Consider the following 16,001-nt stretch of genomic DNA (forward strand, 5'->3'; position numbering starts at 1 on the left):
CCCTCTCCCTCTCCCTCCCTCCTAATACCTCTTTTATTTGAACATGGGGGCACTGTAGTTTTTGGAGTAGATGCCACACAGAAATAACATTCGAACCTCTTCACAGCCGTGTACAAACTGAGTCTTTCAAAGGCTTACAGACACAGAGGAGCAGGTCATCACAGAAATGAGGTTTCTTCAGATACTTAGACCAGGTATGAAAATGTGTTATTATTTTACAACATTAGTTATTATTTTTAATCAGTATGATTTATCCTCAAACATTATGTGATATAGACAGAATATCATTTTTTTCTTCTTTTACTTATTTGAATATATAGTGCATTCTATAATGCCATATTTCATTTATATTGAGTAACATAAACTTTAATATTAGCAATTCCAATGAGTCATAAAATTTAATCTAAATAATTTGTATGTATATGTTTACATTTTTACTATAATAAGCATTTATATTTACTCATATTTATATAAGCATTTACACATCACAGTAGTTATTATTATTAATTATGTACGGATAAATAGATCTTAAAACTGAAATACTAAAGGCTCTGAGAGTCCCAAAGGCCTTTAAAAACGTATTTTTAAAAAATTAACATTAAAGTATTAGGTTGATACATTATGACTTGTCGTAATCTTGTGAATTAAAAATATTGAAAACCTTAAACTTATTTTTGGGGTGTGCAATAAAATGTTTAAGGAATATATTCAAATATTTTGAAGGGACAATTGTATAATTATTTTAAACAATATTTTACACTTACAAGCAATAAATAGTTAAAGCAGTCATAAAAAAGAAAGTAGAGAGACACATCACATGATGATACTGTGTTGTTGTAGGAATTTTTGGTTAAACCTTTCCTGATTGTCAACCTGAATCATTTTGACAGTAAGTCAAAACGAGAGGATATACTACCAGTGACATCTTGTTCACTAATTGACACTTAATGTGTCTTATTATATAGTCTTCAGTGTGCTCTCCATCTGTTACTAACTGACTGGTTCTTCACTTGACCATGAAGTCTCCCATGGATCTTTACCCATGACATGTTTCAATCCACCCTCCCAAATATGCCTTTGTTTCAGCACATAGGAGCAGATGAACCAATGCCTAATCTATTGCCTTTTCCTGATGCACATTGTGAACAGACAATGCCAGCTGAATTAGTGAGACTACTGCTTCCACTGAGCACTTGATATGAATGGCAGGATCCATTCTGACAGGGCTAAACCTAACTTCCTAGCATGGTTATATGGCATTTTAACCAGTTCATTACACATTTCCATACGCCAGAAGGCCAGGGCTTTGAAGTTGTTTTTTGAGTGATTAAACGTGAAAAAAGAAAAAAAAAACACTTTAGATTAGAGAAAAATCTTTATTTAACTCTTAGTTATTCCTCACTTACGGGTCACACTTGTGATCCAAAACAGCCTGAAGTGTAATTTTTTAAAATTAAAGTAATGTAAAAATATATTCCCTAGTTATTTATTATAGTATTTTTTATTCATAATTACTTACTTTTATTAGATTTTTCAATTTGGATGTATATTTATACATTATCAAAGATGACTTTATCATGGCTGATTAGTAGATTGTACACCAGAAATGTATTTTTCATATATCTGTATTTTTATATTTCTTATTTCCTGTGGTGGTAATTTTTGACTATGAAGATCACAAGTGTGACTATTTTCTAAGACCATATAACCTTTTCTAATCATGTCCAAATTTATGTGTGTGTGTTCACATAGCAAGTGCCACAAAAGTCACCAAGTTTGGTCTTCATCAGTACCATTCTAATGAAATAAAAATATGTAAAAAGTCACAACGTAACATTTTTCAGTCTAAAATGACTGAAGACCACCAGAGGGGTTAAAACATGAATGGTCATTAATCACATAACAAAAATAATTCAAGGACAATGTTTGTTATTAAAGTGTTACACAGAAATAAAAGTGATTAATTCTGTATGTGTGGTGCAGAATATAAAATTACAGACGGATAAATTTTTTAATAATTAGTTGTTTTTTTTTAGAACTATCTTTGACATTTTTAACAGTGCCAAAAACTGACACGAAACACCTTTGATGACGATAATGTCTTTTTACTACAGCTTGTGTGACATTATGGAGACCAAACAGATGTGTTTCCTGTTTACTTGGGCTGATCATCTATCTGGGCTCTGTGGCTTCCTTCAACATCAGCCCAATGACAACAGGCCTACGCTCTGCCTTTTCCGCCACACGCAGCAGCAGCATATTGGGTGGCACTCAGCGTGCTGTGACCTTTGACCACCTTCAAGTCAACATTGGTGAAGACTTCAATCCAGAGACGGGCACTTTCCGTTGCCGCTTGCGTGGTGCGTACTACTTCTCATTCACAGTGGGAAAGTTCCCGAAGAAGATGCTGTCGGTCATGCTGGTGAAGAACGGGATGGAGGTGCAGGCCATTGCATATGATGGATACCAGAACCAGGGCCGCAAGGTTCAGAGCCAGAGCGTGATGGTTAGTCTGAAACCTATGGAAACAGTGTACCTGCTCCTTCAGGACAATCCCTACTACGCCATCTACAGCAACGTTGGACCATACATCACATTTAGTGGTTATCTTGTCTATCCAGACTCTACATCCTCTGTTGGATATCTCAATAACCACCTATCTCCTCCAGGCCTCCATCTTCCAGGTTGTCCTCCCCCTGTAGATGCTTATTATGATTGGAGAAGAAGAACAACCAGTGAGGAACCACGTTCTGCATTTTCAGTGGCAAGAACTACATCAGTGCTGGGAGAAAGCAGAGTGCGTCGTGAAAGAGAAGCTCTCAAGTTTGACGTGGAGTATGTCAACATAGGCGGCCATTTTAACATAACATCCGGACGTTTTACCTGCCACTTCCCCGGTGCATATTACTTTGCATTTACCGTGGGAAAGCACCCTCGTCGTGCGGTTTCAGTGAAGCTGATGATGGGAAGAGGGGAGGTTCGGGCTATGGTGTTCAATGAGGACATGTCACGGCGGAGAGAGATGCAGAGTCAGAGTTTGTTGTTGTCACTGAAAAGAGGAGACAGTGTCTGGCTGTACAGTCAGCAGGATGACGGATATGCCGTTTACAGCAACCAGGGACGATACACAACCTTCTCTGGTTTCCTGGTCTACCCTGATGGTGAATCCATGAACATAGACAGAACTTTCCCCTGAGAACCAAAGCCAGCTGCAGTACTGATGAAAATATTGTATATTTTTTTGGAGGGGGGGACTTGAACTTCATTAATGACTTAACAAGCATTCAGGCTTTTTACACTTGAATGAGTTAACCCTGGGTCATTCTAAACAAAGGGTAAACGGAATCCTGCTTTAACAATTAATCATGGGTATTAATATGCTATCTAAACCCTGGGTTAAAGTTCTTTTTTGCATATTTGCAGTGTCAGTTTTATTGATTGGACGAATTCAGCATGTGACCTGTTCACGTAAATGCTCTTGCTATAAAGTTTTACTATCAAGTGTTTTTTAATTTTTTTTGAATGGACCTTTTTCGAACTATAAAGGTAAAACGGTCTCTTCTTTACTTCAAGTCACGTGTTTTCCATCACCAATTGACATTTTCCCTCAGACACCAAAAGGACTGTTTATACTACATGCATATGAGGCACACGATTGGGCATCTGTTGTTAAGCCCAGCCGTAACATTACAGGTGCATCTCAATAAATTAGAATGTCATATTTAACAAAAACCCACCAATTCATCTCAACAAATTAGAATACTTCATAAGACCAATAAAAAAACATTTTTAGTGAATCGTTGGCCTTCTGGAAAGTATGTTAATTTACTGTACATGTACTCAATACTTGGTAGGGGCTCCTTTTGCTTTAATTACTGCCTCAATTCGGCGTGGCATGGAGGTGTTCAGTCTGTGGCACTGCTGAGGTGGTATGGAAGCCCAGGTTTGTTTGACAGTGGCCTTCAGCTCATCTGCATTTTTTGGTCTCTTGTTTCTCATTTTCCTCTTGACAATACCCCATAGATTCTCTATGGGGTTCAGGTCTGGTGAGTTTGCTGGCAAGTCAAGCACACCAACACCATGGTCATTTAACCAACTTTTGGTGCTTTTGGCAGTGTGGGCAGGTGCCAAATCCTGCTGGAAAATGAAATCAGCATCTTCAAAAAGCTGGTCAGCAGAAGGAAGCATGAAGTGCTCCAAAATTTCTTGGTAAACGGGTGCAGTGACGTTGGTTTTCAAAAAACACAATGGACCAACACCAGCAGATGACATTGCACCCCAAATCATCACAGACTGTGGAAACTTAACACTGGACTTCAAGCAACTTGGGCTATGAGCTTCTCCACCCTTCCTCCAGACTCTAGGACCTTGGTTTCCAAATGAAATACAAAACTTGCTCTCATCTGAAAAGAGGACTTTGGACCACTGGGCAACAGTCCAGTTCTTCTTCTCCTTAGCCCAGGTAAGACGCCTCTGACGTTGTTTGTGGTTCAGGAGTGGCTTAACAAGAGGAATATGACAACTGTAGCCAAATTCCTTGACATGTCTGTGTGTGGTGGCTCTTGATGCCTTGACCCCTGCCTCAGTCCATTCCTTGTGAAGTTCACTCAAATTCTTGAATCGATTTTTCTTGACAATCCTCATAAGGCTGCGGTTCTCTCGGTTGGTTGTGCATCTTTTTCTTCCACACTTTTTCTTTCCACTCAACTTTCTGTTAACATGCTTGGATACAGCACTCTGTGAACAGCCAGCTTCTTTGGCAATGAATGTTTGTGGCTTACCCTCCTTGTGAAGGGTGTCAATGATTGTCTTCTGGACAACTGTCAGATTAGCAGTCTTCCCCATGATTGTGTAGCCCAGTGAACCAAACTGAGAGACCATTTTAAAAGCTCAGGAAACCTTTACAGGTGTTTTGAGTTGATTAGCTGATTGGCATTTCACCATATTCTAATTTGTTGAGATAGTGAATTGGTGGGTTTTTGTTAAATGTGAGCCAAAATCATCACAATTAAAAGAACCAAAGACTTAAACTACTTCAGTCTGTGTGCATTGAATTAATTTAATACACGAGTTTCACAATTTGAGTTGAATTACTGAAATAAATGAACTTTTCCACGACATTCTAATTTATTGAGATGCACCTGTATACTAACACTGTTTCACACTGTATGTGTTTGGCACCGCAATGTGGGGTTAACAACTGCTCCAGAGCAGAGTTTATAACCCCCGGAAAAAGCGGTGCTAACCCTACTTCTAAATTACAAGTGTGAAACATTCTTTCACCTGGGGATTAGATTGACAATAACCTGGGGTTAAGAGCAATGCAAAAAGCCCTTATATATGGTTAGCAGATCATTAATGTACGTTAAATTGGAACTTTATTCAAATATATTCATATTTAAATGTAAATGAACTACTGATCTGTTAAGCATCATATCATTTTTGTTAACTTATTAATGAACATTATTATAAAGTTATTATTTCTTGTAAGCTATAATTGTTTAGCAAGTTATATTAGTGTGACTGTCTCATATAGTTAGAAGAAAAATCTACGTAGACACAGTTGATGCTGATTTTATTGTTCCATTGTATTTACTATTGTTAACAAGTAGTACTTTAACAAATATTAAAAGTGTCTGAAATCTTCCTCATGGTTTATTTAATTTTTTATTTTAGCACAAAACTGAGATCTATATGTGTTTTGTTTCAAAGTATTCAAGGATTCATAGTTATAATGCTTATGTTTTTCCTCTTTGTGAATTTTATTTTACATCACATAAAACAATAAAATAATTATTTCTAGCATTAAAAAGCCCCAACCAATGGATGGCGCTTTTTTTTTTTTTTCAAGTATTCACAGAAACTGAACTTCTGTTCAATAACATTAAAACTTCCCGAGTCACAATGAGAGACATTTAAAAAAAAAAAAGCATATATAGTTTTAATATATTTAATATTTTTATACTTACACTCTACAGTAAATTTGTACAAACTAGATTTAAAAATATTTCTATATGACTATCAATTTAACATGTTATTTTAGTGTGGTTAATTTTTAAAAAAGAAAGAAAGAAATATAGTGGCATGGTATATGGAATGGAAATAATAAAGTGGAAATAATATAATAACTAACAAACAATATATAATTGGTCATTTCTTGTATTGTCTTTAATATTCAATGCTAATATTCAATATGTGATTGATTGTAATTATTTGATTATTACTTGGAATATTATGTAATTAATTCAATAAAAAAATAATTTAATCAGTTAATTGGCAGGCATGATTTTTTTACTCTACAACAGAACATTCAGGTTTATACACCATATAAATATTCAGAACATTCTATTTGCACTATATTAGTATCCACCGGACTATAAACATTAATTATTAAATACAAAACATTATACTGACGTTATAGCCATAGCAGAGTGGTTCTGAAAATATAAGGCTGTGTCTGGGCCATTCATCTCAGGCTGGTGGTTTGAGTCCAGGATCTGTGCAACATGGGGGACATGGTTCATAAAAAAAAAAATATATATATATATATATATATATATATATATATATATATATATATATTACATTTTGTGTGTGATTCGTTGGCTCACCTGATGTGACTGTTTTCTATAAGATTTAATTTCTGTGTCAGCATATGCCACAAAATGGATTAATGTGTAGATTCTGAAACAAAAGAACATAATCTATTACTTACAGTGGGTACGGAAAGTATTCAGACCCCCTGATTAAAACAGGATGATATATACCCATACTAAAACTGGTTTTACATTTATAATGTATAATATACATTAATAGTATAATGTATAATACACTTGATTTTCTACTTTTTTAATTGAAATACTAAAATAAAATAGGTCTGATCATTTTTAGCATATAAAACAAAAATGTCTCTTTATCAGTAATTGTGATTTTATTCTTGTGTGCATGGTTAGTTACCTGTGGTAAAGCATTGCAACAAACTGCATTAACAGCAATAATGCGAAGCTCAGTAACATCAGTGCGATTGGATCTAGGGAAAACACTTCTGTTGTGGACTGAGTCCCATTGGGATAGATTTTTAGAATCTTTATGGAGATTGAGTCGCCAATTGCCTGAAGGAAGAAAGTTGCCACCAGCCAAAGTGCATTGCAGAAGAAAAAGGCAAATGTAACCTTTATGGAAAAGAAAAAACAAGTATTTACTGTTCCAGAGCAAATACTTTAGACAAAACCACATAAAAAGTACTTTTTGCATGCTGGCATACTGGCTTAGCTCATTTCGGAGTTCTCTCAGATCATCAGCAATTTTTTCCTGTTGCTCTTTATTCACTTTAAGAGGTTCCAGATATTTCTTCTGCAGTTCTCTCCAGAAATCGATTTCATCCTGGAGCATGTGAAAAGAAAAAGAGGCATTAAAGCATATCAGTGACAATTTACATAATGCTATCTAATCAGCAACACAATGCATAAATGCATGACATGGTCAAAAATGCAGTTGTTGTTGTAGTTTAGTGTATTGAAACGGTAGTTTAGTGTGGTCAAATGATAAATTTAAAGTATAAATATGCAAATTACATATCTGAAATACAAAAAGAAAGCTGCAAAATGTATTATGGCACAATAATACATGGCTACTTTTGAATAATACAATAAAAAAACAATTAAATAATAAATAATATTTAAATGAAATTATAAAATAATATAATATAATGAATAATTGATAACTGGCCTTCGAATTATTAGAAAATAATGCACACCCGAGGTGGTGATGCGGCCACAATGCGAAGCGAGTGTGCATTATTTTCTAATAATTCAACGGCCCATCATCAATTATTCATTATATTATATTATTATTATACTATAGCATATATCAACGGACCGGAGTTACCACACCAGTGTTTCCCGCACATAGACTTTATTTGGGCCTGCCGCCCAAGTATATTTGGTAACACATTTTTTGCTTTTCATTATTTTTATCCTGTTTACTGTTTTATCCACCCAAGATGATGAAACCATCTGCAATCGATTTAGAGGCCGTTCACATGTCTCACACGCTCTCCAGTGGTGTATGCCGTTGCTAAGCAATCATGAGCAATCCTAAACCAGTTAGATTTACCAAAGGGAGTGCAGATTCATCCAAGGGAAAGTCGTAAGATTTCATCTGCAGATGTTCAATCCAAGCTTTTGGAATTAAACACATATTAGTTTTAATGGTAGTCACATTCAATGACTCCACCTAGAATATTACGATATTAAAGGGATAGTTCACCCAAAAAAGAAAATTCTGTCTATCACTTAGACCTACTCGCTGTTCCAAAGCTCTATGAATTTCTTTCTTCTGCTGAACACAAAAGAAGATATTTTGAATATTGAGGGTAACCAATCAGTTTCTGGTTGACTTCCATAGAATTTATATTTCTTCTTTATTCTTCTTCTTTTATGTCCAACAGAAGAAATAAACTCGACAATCAGGCCTTTTTTTCTACTTGACAAGATGTTGATTGATGGACTGGAGTCATGTGAATTCCTTATGGATTATTGTGATGTTTTTATCAGCAGTTTGCAGGGGTGAGAAAGTGATGTAATGCTAAATTTCTTCAAATCTGTTCAGATGAAGAAACAAACTCATCTACTTATACTATACTAGATGGCCTGAAGGTGAATACATTTTCAGCCAATTTTCATTATTGGGCGGACTATTCATTTAATGCCCATGGTTTTGTGCTTAGCATATATGGGCCTGTTGTTCAGGCGTCCTCATAATATTTAGCCTGTTATACTAAATATACTGTTTATATATAATTTCACAATGGTAAACATCAGTTTACAGATAAACACATATATTTGGGCACAAAACAAGAATGGTTACATGATTCTCGAAAAGAGAGACCGCAGGTAAGGCAGTACAGATTTTGAGAACCTTAAAATATTAGATGAATCACACAGAACACAAACAGACATAACATTTTTTTAAAAAGCCACAAAATCCTCAGATGAAGGAAAGCAGATTTTAAACAGAGGTGCCAAGTAGCAAAAGCCAGGTAAACATTTACAAAGGCATTACAATATCAAAATGTGTACATCAATCCTTTCTCGAAGAGCTGATAATGTCTTAAAATCTTCTTATTTCCTGTTTTACGTGAAGTTTGACAATATATTATGTTTACATTACATACTTTAACAGCCCACTTCTCTGAAAAGTGTGTAAACTCCTCTCTTTGGCAGCTTAGTAAAAGTCTCTGGCATTTCTCCTTCACTTTGCCCATTTTTTGTACATTTTCTCTTCCACAAAGTCACTGAACGTCCCAGATCTCACAGAGGAGGGGGGTGAACTTGTGGTCGCTCATGCGCCATGACTCCAGCATTTCGTCGTGGTGGTGGTTGAGGGTGCGAAGCTCAGTCAGACGACCGAGAAGTCGTGCAAAGTGCTGGGGTTCGTGGGGATGCTGTAGTTTACAGACCTTCCTCAGCACCTCCAACATGGGCTCCTGCAGACGCTCTACTGCCTGCTGGTCCTTTACATATGGTCTGTCTGTTGTTTAGATAGAACAGTTTCAGTCATATGAAACAAATGTATTTCGTTGTGGCCTTCTGAAGCATGAAACAATGACAAAAATGTGCTTTTCAGTTGTGACCTCCGTTAATCATTAACCATTTATTACCTTATTTTTGGAACAGTACAAACTGATTACATAAAAACCTGGGTTTTAAATGGGTTAAAATGTTTCCATCACATGATGCTTATGCATTTGCATTGATGGTTACTTGGAACATGTCTGCCTTAGTAACTAATAGATTGGGCTCAGTAAGATTTATTCATTTTGTTGTTAAATCATTTTATTCAGCAGGGACACATTAAATTGAACAAAGGTTACGGTAAAGACATTTATAATGTTACAGAAGATTTCTATTTCATATAAATGCTGTTCTTTTGAAATTTCTATTCATCTTTCTAAAAAAATGTATTATGGTTTCCGCAAAAATATTAAGAAATACAACTGTTGTCAACATTGTAATAATAAGAAATGTTTCTTGAGTACCAAATCAGCACAAAAATGATTTCTGAAGGATCATGTGAAACTGAAAACTGGAGTAATAGCTGCTGAAAAGTCAACTTTGCCATCACAGGAATAAATTGCATTTTAAAATGTATTAAAATTACTTTATTTTGGATCAAACAAATGCAGCCTTGGTTAGCATAAGAGACTTCTTTCAAAAATATATAAAAAATAAATAAAATACCAGCCCCAAACTTTTGAGCAGTCGCAATTTTTCATTTGCCTTGATTAGCAATAAATTAAACCAGGCTAAACTACTTTAACTAACTTGATAAACTAACATTGATCTGCATTCTGAAACTTTTAAAACTTTTAAAACATTAGGTGACAGATGGCAGCTCACCTGGTGAGAGGATTGTGATAGCAGTGAGGAGAGCATGTTCCTCTTGCATCATCTGCAGCTCCCCAATGCTTTTATAGAAGTTAAACATGGGTGTGATAAACTCTTCAGATATCCCTGTGGAGGAAATAAAGATATTCATAAAGATATACACCACATACGCCTTTTTTATTTATTTTTTGGTAAATCACTCTAGTATTGAATGTCTAGTACAACGTCAGTTGTCAAGTCATTTATTACCTCAGCCACCTGTGACCACTCCAAAACATATTTCTTTAAACCTAAGAGACCAAGGCAGGCACATATTCACATACCAGCTATGATTTAAAGTTAAATGTCATGCCTTCTTTACTAGACTAAAGATCACATTAGTTAGTACATACTACACTCAGCTGTGGCACTGTAATCTTACGTCCATAAATTCTGTATATGTTTGAGCTTCAATAAATAAATCTTATAGGCACACTTCAAGTATTCAGTAGTAAAACTGTCTTTGTTGAAAGTACGAAATTAAGTGAATGTTTTATAAATGACCTGTATCATTCTGAGGCCTCAGGGTGGCAGTGTTTCCTATTTTTAAAAGTAACAGTGAGTGTCCTATGGATTTACTCAATCACACAATTTCCTCTTAGAAAGAATCTATCCATCCATAATATAAAATGTAGGCCTATTGCATTTAATCTTATGCTCTTTTTAATCTGCTTTTGTCTTTTTGTTGATTATATGTTGAATTTGCCAGTGAGGTGAGAAAATACATTTAAAATACACTCTTAAAAAGAACTATTCATATCTCGTGCAAGTAAATTGATCTTGTCGAAGGAAAATTCATATATTCTGTCTGGACAAAAATGAGAAATGGTACAAAATATATCTTAAGAAGATGATTTTGCTGTGTATTCACTGTCTGCTTTGGAAGATACTTTCTGAAACTCCCTCAGTGTGCAATGGTAGATCATCAGGGGTCGTGACCTTATTGCTTTCTATTGTCTGTTAGGTCAGAGCTGATCTGATTCTGGCCTCGGATCCCCACAGCTGTGCGTTTCCACATTCAGTGGGATTCTCAGTAAGAGCAGTTCATTTCAAGCCTGTCTTTGAAGGGCTTTCCTGTTTTGTGCGAGGCCTTTGTCTTTATCATTATCATTGATATAATTATCATACTGTACTTTACTGGCTATGTGAGCTGAGAGCTCTTTTCTGATGTAAAGCATTCAATGTGAAGAGCCATAAGGGTTTGGTTTACAGACCGACCAATCAGGGAATCCCTCAGTGGGAGATGACACACTGAAGACAGCAGGGACATTAAAAACATGCCTTAATTCAGCTTACCATAATGTTCATATTAAAAGAAAAACAGTGCTAGAGTGTTACAAACTCTTCAAAAACTCAGTATATAGTCGCCACCCCCGAGAGAGGAAATGATCGCAGCATGTGGACTCCTTTCACGGTTTCATTCATTTCCCTTCAGATGAAAGGATAACCTTTGTCATAACTTTCCAAAAAAAAGGAGGGAACAAAAAAAAAAAAACAGACGCATCACGAAGGCTTCATGCCAGAGAAATGTCAGAGGCGATGAGTGGGGACAATAGGCCTCTCGATGTTTAGATAGAGAACAATAGTCTCTTTAGACAGTGTGTCTATTTCTCCCCCTCTGGCCTTTTGCGTGAATATTCCTGAGCCCGTACTGGAGAGAAGAAGAGTGATGGACTCAAACAGTCTGTGCCACTCTGCATTCATCTGCCTGTTTAGAAATATTACTAACTGGATGGTCCGTCGCAGCTTTTTTTAAATCTTGAGAGGCTGAAAGCAACTTTGAAATAAAGGTGATTCAGTGTGCAACATAGGTGGGCTGCTTTAAGATGCTTTTAAGAGACCTAATTAATCATGCATCCTTCCTTTAACCACAGCTCTTCTACAAAATCTGATTAGATGTCATAAAGCAGAAGATATATTGAATGGCTACGTGAGGGCTTTCCTCTTTGTGCTGTTCCTGGCAGTCATCCAGTGCTCAGACTTCTGTGAAACCGAAACCAGTTGGACTTTAGTGTCCTTTAACACATGTAATGTACACCACGGGATTATCAAGATGGCAAATTTCCTGTCGTTATTAAGGGCGGACAGATACATTATTAATGTAACGTGCCTAGTGAACTTTATGGACTTTGTTCTGGGCTCTGAGGATCTCAACAAGTATGTGGCATACTAGTTTGAAACCCAATCCCAGAGCCATGATTCCTTAGAACGCGCCATAAAAGCAGATAAAGGTCATAAGTCGTGCTGTAAATTATGCTGCAATCCAAATAATGAGCTCACCACTCCTTCTGATCCTGTCTTCTAGTACCTCTGTGTGTCCGTTGGGCAGCTTCTTGGAGAAGACCTGGGCTGACCGCAGAAACATTGCCTCTACGGCAGAACCTTTTAATAAAGCGATCTGATCTTCATGATCCAGAGATTGAAAACCTGCTCAGAATACAAGAACCCGATAAGTATGTTTGGACTGGAGGTCTGTAGGACTGCAGTTATTGCATTCTCCTAATAGGACATTACTGTCATATAAAAAGTGTCACATGACCGTTTCTTGAAGTATGTGATTTTATTTTATTTTCAAACAAGTGGTATAGAAACTGCAATAGAAATAGCTCTTCTAGAATTTGAAAAACAGTACCTGGTATATTTTTTGTGAACTCAACCAGCACCTGAACATGACTAGTAGCCATTTCAGTCAGTAGAAGGAAGTTTTCTTCTGCGTTAAATTGCTCTTGTAGCTATAGACAGGTTAGAAGGGGGAAAAAGCATGCAAATAAGCCACTGTTTTGTGACATTGGGGTGTTGATAACCTCAGTTACGTAATGATTTAACAGCGATAAGAACAGGCAAAGTTGTTTACTGACTTTAACAGTAGCATTTGGCTGCTTTGTGCATTAAAGAATCATAAAAAGATTTAAAGACATAAAAAGTTGATCTAAAATAAGATTAAAAAAAAGATTTTTGAGAAGACATACCAGTTTTCTTGCCATATCCTGAGGAATGCGATGTTTGTTGTGAGCGTCAACTATATAACTTATTAAAGCCTGCTGGTCTTGGCTCAGTTCTATATTCTCCTGAAATGAGAAAATGTGCCAAAAATCATAAATTTATAAACCTGTTTGGATTTGGAGGCATTTGGATCATGGACAATCCAGCTATGTGGAATAAGAAATAAAGATTAGTGGTGTCATTTTTTTAATAACTAGCCAACTTTTGATCCTGCACAGCCATTTTGCAACCCTTCATCATAAAATAATCTTTTAGAAGTAACCGTATATGTGAGCAAAAGTGAGAAGAATGATGGTGAAGAGAATCATTGAGGTTGCCCTTTAAACTTTTATAGCACTTCAATAAAAGGTTGCCATAGAACACCCTTAACTTTAGTTTGCAATTATGCCTGAAAAGTTATACTGTAAAAAACATGGCACCATGAAAACTGTAAAGCTGAACAATAAAAAAAAGACAGTATTTTTGTTTGCTTTGAAAGTGGAAGTTTTCTAGAAAATTATAATAATAACCCAATCAGACAGCACCTGTGTTCTTACCTTGGAGGGTTTAGTGGTAGATACAACTTGTTTAGCATCTCTACAGTCACCAACATCATCCCCTGTACTTTCATCAGATGAGGCCTTTGTGTTTTTCCTCAGCCTTTTGGATTTGCACTGGATTTCGGTTAACAAGCCTGAGGATGCAAATACAAAATACATAAATTAGATACAGATTGGTCAGATTGACTTTTTACATGCAAACAGTTTTTCTCTAAGGTTTACTGTATGTACAATCTATTTTGGACTCTGTTTTATGCTAAAAGAATTAGTCTTGTGAAACAATAAAAATGTAATATTTGATCTGTTTCAGCAATATTTATGTAAAACTCAATACAATATTCATGAGCAACAAAAGCTTAGAAAATACAGCTTCTTCTTTTCTTCCACAGACTAATCTCAAGTAAATCAATATTATTTGAACCCAAACCATCTCATATCATTTGTTGCCCAAAGAAAACATTGTACAGCTAGTTACTTTTTGACTATTTGACTACTGTATTCCAGTTAATAACTTTTATTGAAAACCGCTGTTAAAGTGTCTCATCTGATTTCACAGTATGCGTGACTCTCGGGCTGATATATTAGTTGAACAGGAATACGTTTTACAATGTTTGCAGTGTTCTTACACTCTGCCAGCATGCCCATCTCTTTGCACTTCCTGAGTCGACACTCTTGGCATTTCCTGCGCATGTACATGTCCATCTCACAGTTTCCTCCACTCTTGCATTTATATACAGCATTCTTTGTGATACTTCTTCTGAAGAAACCTGGAAGAAATAGCACAGCATCAACAACCAAATAACTGAAAATGTTCAATATGCCACACATTTCACATATAGTATACTATAGTGTTGCAGCAGGATCCAGATTTTTGATAGAATGTCATGTAGTGACCCAACACAGAAAAAACTGAGAAAACTAAAAGTGACAAAACATAGAAATTTATTAATATTACCATGAACATCAAAGCCCAAACAGTATGTATTTCTAACATAGAAACAAAATCTGGTTCCTAAATATCTTTTGAATTTAGTTGCAATTTATGTAGTCTAGTCTTGGTCATTTTTTACACCTTTTTAAATTTTTCATGGTATTACGAGGATAGAAATTGCATTTTATTATTGACATTTAGCTTTGTTTTTTAGCATTGCGCCCTTATCAGAACAGATCTGAAATCCATTTTTGTGAGTGACACAGAGAGTGACAGATCAGATGGCAAGAATAGACATATAAAAGCATTCAAGAGCATATTTCATTGCTTAATAATTTTCTCTATAACCATTCAAATTCAAATTGCGAAATTCGCATGACATACTTTTGTACGTATTGCCAAAGCATTACAGGGATTATAATCAAACTATTCTCTAATTCTGAAAACCATAAAAAATAAAAAAAAATAGAAGCAACAGTGGCCAACATACAAGTCTAAACTCTTTGTAAACACAGATCAAGGAATAGGTTCATTGCAGCCCATGTAACGTATGGTGTAATGTTTAAGACATTACGTTCAGTACTGTAATACTGATACTCTTGGATGCTCGATTTTCAGTTCTAGGCAGCAGACAAACATGTGCAGTTGTTTTTGGAACAGGTAATTATTCCAGCATGAGCACAATGACACACATTAACTTTGCATGGTGGCGTGTGGCTCTGGTTGCCTACATCATTATTCAGCAGAAAGCTGAGAGGGAACCCAATCCAAACTGAACGTGAAGGAGCACCAAACCTAGCCAAGCCTGTGGGACTTGGGACACATAGCCCAGCATCTGCCCTTTGGACATTGTCCATGCACAGGTGGAATTACACTTGCAGTCATTCAGCCAATGATTTTCCAAAGAGCTAAATTTGGCGCATGGCTTCCATGTCAATTATTACGTCCTTCATAAGCTATGTAGCCATGTAGCAATGTAAGACCAGGCGCACTATGATATCTATGAAGGTTCAAGGGTGAAGAAAGAGGTCACAGAACAAAGGTGCAGCTGTACATTGTTACAGTATATATATATATATATATATATATATATATATATAT

General features: G+C 35.9%; 2 protein-coding genes across 2 annotated transcripts; one reads left to right on the top strand and one right to left on the bottom strand.

Annotated features, from left to right (window-relative positions):
• Positions 1–104: 104 nt before the first annotated feature.
• LOC107583920 (complement C1q tumor necrosis factor-related protein 4-like) lies at positions 105–3,731 on the top strand. Its single transcript, XM_016270272.1, has 2 exons — positions 105–194; positions 2,115–3,731. Exons 1-2 carry the CDS (start codon positions 167–169, stop codon positions 3,194–3,196), a joined length of 1,110 nt encoding a protein of 369 aa, XP_016125758.1. The 5' UTR covers positions 105–166; the 3' UTR covers positions 3,197–3,731.
• Positions 3,732–8,832: 5,101 nt separating this feature from the next.
• On the bottom strand, positions 8,833–14,876 carry LOC107583817 (bile acid receptor-like). Its single transcript, XM_016270160.1, has 7 exons — positions 14,596–14,876; positions 13,967–14,103; positions 13,397–13,495; positions 13,060–13,159; positions 12,708–12,854; positions 10,401–10,514; positions 8,833–9,531 (listed from the first exon to the last, which is right to left on the bottom strand). Exons 1-7 carry the CDS (start codon positions 14,795–14,797, stop codon positions 9,293–9,295), a joined length of 1,038 nt encoding a protein of 345 aa, XP_016125646.1. The 5' UTR covers positions 14,798–14,876; the 3' UTR covers positions 8,833–9,292.
• Between the last annotated feature and the right edge of the window lie 1,125 nt (positions 14,877–16,001).

Source organism: Sinocyclocheilus grahami, unplaced genomic scaffold (genome assembly GCF_001515645.1).
Source record: "Sinocyclocheilus grahami isolate Dianchi unplaced genomic scaffold, SAMN03320097.WGS_v1.1 scaffold55.1, whole genome shotgun sequence".
Taxonomy (NCBI): Eukaryota; Metazoa; Chordata; class Actinopteri; order Cypriniformes; family Cyprinidae; genus Sinocyclocheilus; species Sinocyclocheilus grahami.